Source organism: Leishmania braziliensis, chromosome 4 (assembly GCF_000002845.2).
Source record: "Leishmania braziliensis MHOM/BR/75/M2904 complete genome, chromosome 4".
NCBI classification, from domain to species: Eukaryota; Euglenozoa; class Kinetoplastea; order Trypanosomatida; family Trypanosomatidae; genus Leishmania; species Leishmania braziliensis.
The window spans coordinates 290,694-294,431 of NC_009297.2; the positions used below are offsets into that span (position 1 = coordinate 290,694).

Genomic DNA, 3,738 nt, shown 5'->3' on the forward strand with positions numbered 1-3,738 from the left:
GGGGGGGGGACGGGAATGGGGCAGGGGCAGCTAGTAGGGGAAGGGGGGGGGGGGAGGAAGTGTGCCGGGAGCGGGGGGAGTGAGGAGGAGAGAGGGGTGGAGTGGCAGGAGGGGGATGTATGGAAGGGGGGAGAGGGTGGAGAGGCGAGTGGAAGAAAGAAGAGAAGAAGAGGAGAGAAGAGGGAATGGGGGGTGGGCGAAGCAGGGGAGAAAGAGAGCGGAGAAGAGAGGGGGTAGGTAGGACGTGGGGAGGGAAGGGGTGGGGGGGAGAGCGTGGGTAGGGAAGAGGGGGATGAGGAAGTGGGAGATAGGGACGGGGGAGGAAGGGTAGGAAGGGAGGGGGAGGGGTTGTGAGGGTGAGGGAGAGGAAGGAGAGGTAGGAGAGGGTGGGGAGAAAAGGGTGGAGAGGCAAGGGGGGGGCGGGAAGAGAAGAGGGGAAGACAGGGAGAGGGAAAGGGGTGGAGAGAGGGGAGGGGGGGGAGGGGAGAGGGGGGGCGAGGAAAGGGGAGCGGAGGGGGAGAGGGGGAGGAAGAGAGGGGTGGGGAGGAGGAGAGGACTCCGTTCTTTCCACCGACGCTGCCCTGCGTTGCTAAAGGGATAGAAGAGGAGAACGATACAGAATCGAGCGGGAGAGACAAGGCATGTGTGGGACACGCATACACCCACACATGAAACGCGATCATCATGGGCGGCTGTGAAACTCCCCTTTCATGGGTCACGCCTCTCTCTCTCTCACTCGCTGGTTTCCCACAGACGCCTTCCTCGCATTTTTGTAAGAGTTTGAGAGGGGCGGGGGAGGCGGACAGACGCGAGCAGGGCGAGAAAGAGAGAGAGAGAGAGGAGCTTCAACGCATGTGGGGTACGTGCTCGGCCGCTCTTCTTTACGTTGTTTCATCTCCTCCGCCGTCACTTTTACACGGAGTAAACAAGAAAGGCAGCGGAAAGGAAGATGGCGCATTGCATCGCAGCACCGAACCGCGGCTGGCCGGCACACCTGCTCGTCCGTTGATGCCTCAACGAGAGGAGGCGCCGAAAAACGCAGAGCTCAGCTGAAATACAGAAGAGAGAGAGGGGGGGAGGGGGGGAGGGGCCGACACCCACACCCATGTAGGCGCAGACATGGGGGATGCGTGACGACGGAGGCGAATATCTGGAGCCTATTGAAGAACAAGGGAGAGCGCCGCTGCTTAGGCCTTTCCCGTCCACGCCCACACCCATCCCCCCCCTCTGTAGACGTATGTATCTGCAACTCGTGTGTAGTGAGAGAGCTCTACTGAACCCACTTGGGCAGCTTCTTGTATGGGTTGTCGGCCTTCTTCTCCTTGAGCTTCTTGCCCTTCGCTTCCGCCCGCTGCCGCCGCGCCGCCAGCCGCGCGTTGACGAGTCCCTTGCCATCCTCGGTCTTGTGCAGCTTTCCTTCGGCAATGTGCTTCGCCTTCGCCTCCAGGGTCGCGGCCTTCTTTGCCGTGCCCTGAACCACACCGCTGACCATCTTGTAAAAGCGTGCGGCCTTCTTGCGGGCGACCTGCAGCTGCATCTTGCGTGTCACCGCCTCCTGGCGCTTCACCTCGCTCATCTTGCGCTGCAGACGTGCCTCGGGTGTCTCTGACTGGCGCAAATTTTCTTGTGCCTTGCGCAGTGCCTGCCGCCGCCGCGCCACCACCTCGTTCGTCGGCGCGTTCATCAGGTTCATCTCGCGCTGCTTCTTCACCTTAAAGGCCGACAGTTTCGGCCGCTGCACCTCCTCGGTGACCTCCTCCTCCTGCCACCCCGGCTTCTTGCGCGCTTCGGCAAGCTCGTCGCCAGAGAGCGAGACGTCGTCCTCCATGTCCATCTCCGGCACCGCCACGTGCATCTCCTCGTCGCTATACTCGTCCTCCAGCTGCGCCACCTTCCCCTCTGGGTCGACGGGAGAATAAGACGGGTTGATCAGCTTTCGAATCTCATGCACGCGCGCCGGCACGTAGCCGACAATCCTCGGGTGGTCCTTCTTCACCTGCTCCACCGCCGCGTTGTCCTCGGCGGAGTTCGTGATGGAGACGGAGAAGGGCGACACGTGCGGCGGCAGATCCTCGCCGATGCGGTAGCCCGTCACCGGGAGCATCTGCCGTGCATTCAGGCAGTCAAAGATGTACTGCGGCTGCACATATTCCATCTGGTCGTGCTGTTGCCACCCTGGCGGCAGCGCTGGGCGGTCAACGACGACATGAGTGATGTTCGACGCCACGTAGTCGGTCGCTACGCGGCCGCCGCACGCATTAATGATGAGCGCGAAGTGCTTCGCAGGCACCTCGCGCGAGATGTAGAAGGTCAGCCCGCGGAACAGCTCGCGGACCTTGAGCAGCTCTTCCTCCATCAGCGACCGCTTCGACTCCGCCTCCTTTACCTTGGCCTGCGCCTGGTTAGCCCCGACGTCTAATACGGCCAGCGCCGCACCGCTCGCAAAGTCCTCAGCGTTTGCGCGCGTAAGGCCCTCCTCATCTTCGATTGCCAGTCGGTCCGCCTCATCTCGCGCTAGGTCCGACTCGAGCTTGAACAGGACGAACTTCATCATCTCCAGGTAAAACTCAAGGAAGCTGAGCATTACATACTGCTGGATGCCCGGGGGGAAGCGGTGAGCATACTCGTGCGGGCATAGCCACCGCACCCGCTCACCCTTGATGATTGCTTCGTAGTAATAACCTTTGATGGAGATGAAGCCCTTCGTCAGCACGTGTGCGCGTGCGATGTAGCGGTTCCAACGATGGCACATTTCTTTGGCCTTCTCACTCAGGCCGGAGGTGAGGGAGTGGTGTATCTCGATGGTGCTCTCCGACTTGATCTCCGGGCTAAGGAACGCGTACATGTGGATCATAGACATGGCGTCGTCCACGTCGCGAATGGCGTCGATAAAGTACGGGTAGCGCTCCTTAATCGTCGCCACCAGGCTGTGGCGCGGCTTCACGCGTGAGCTCTGCAGCGCCTTGAGGTCGTCGGCGCGGCCCATCGCCTCCGCTCGCTTCACTTTCTTTTCCCAAGCCCGGTACGTCATCATCTTCTCTGCGATGTGGTCGCGCACCAGCCACTTTATTTCGCGGGCGAGGTAGTACTGCTTCTCGTTGCCGCTTTGTTTTTGCTTGCTGCGGGTGAGGGCGCGGGGGTAGACGCCCTTGAGAATGCACAGGCGCCGGAACTGAATGGACTCCATCTGGAGTAGCCGCGTCGCCTGCATGCGCGTCAGGTACTTCTTCTTGAAGCGCTCCTTCTTCACTCGCTTCGCCCATGCCTGTTTCTTGTGAGCCATTGTGTGTGTGGGGGTGGGGGGGGTGGGCGGTGGATGGGCGAGTGCCTGTTACTGCGCCCTCAGGCAGGAGAGAAGGAGGAGGAGGTGAAGACGTCCGATCGGGTATCCCCCCAAAACACAAATGCCGGAGCGATGCCGTTCACTGACTGCACGTATGTGTTGTGGATGTCAAAGTGGGTGGAGGAGGGTTGGTGGAGAGAAGCGGCCGGGAGGAGTAAGCACCCAAGAGAGAGAGAGAGACATAGAAGACCTACGTACGGGAGGTGAGTAAGACGGTATCGCGTGAGACAGGCGTCGGCGTGAATCCACGCACAGGTCCACTTGGTGGGTCTGTGTGTGGATTCCTCTTCTCGCTGCATCGGCGTGCTTGGCCGCTCGTGCTCGGACAACAAAGCAACTTTGCGCTGACGCAGAACAGTTGGAGGCGAGTCGCTTCTGTGTTTAGGGGGTGGGGG

General features: G+C 61.0%; 1 protein-coding gene across 1 annotated transcript; it reads right to left on the reverse strand.

Moving 5' to 3' along the window:
- Positions 1-1,270: 1,270 nt before the first annotated feature.
- On the reverse strand, positions 1,271-3,283 carry LBRM_04_0780 (conserved hypothetical protein; the record flags this gene model as incomplete). Its single annotated transcript, XM_001561711.1, has 1 exon — positions 1,271-3,283. The coding sequence occupies one exon, from the start codon at positions 3,281-3,283 to the stop codon at positions 1,271-1,273; it is 2,013 nt and encodes a 670-aa protein (XP_001561761.1).
- Positions 3,284-3,738: the final 455 nt, after the last annotated feature.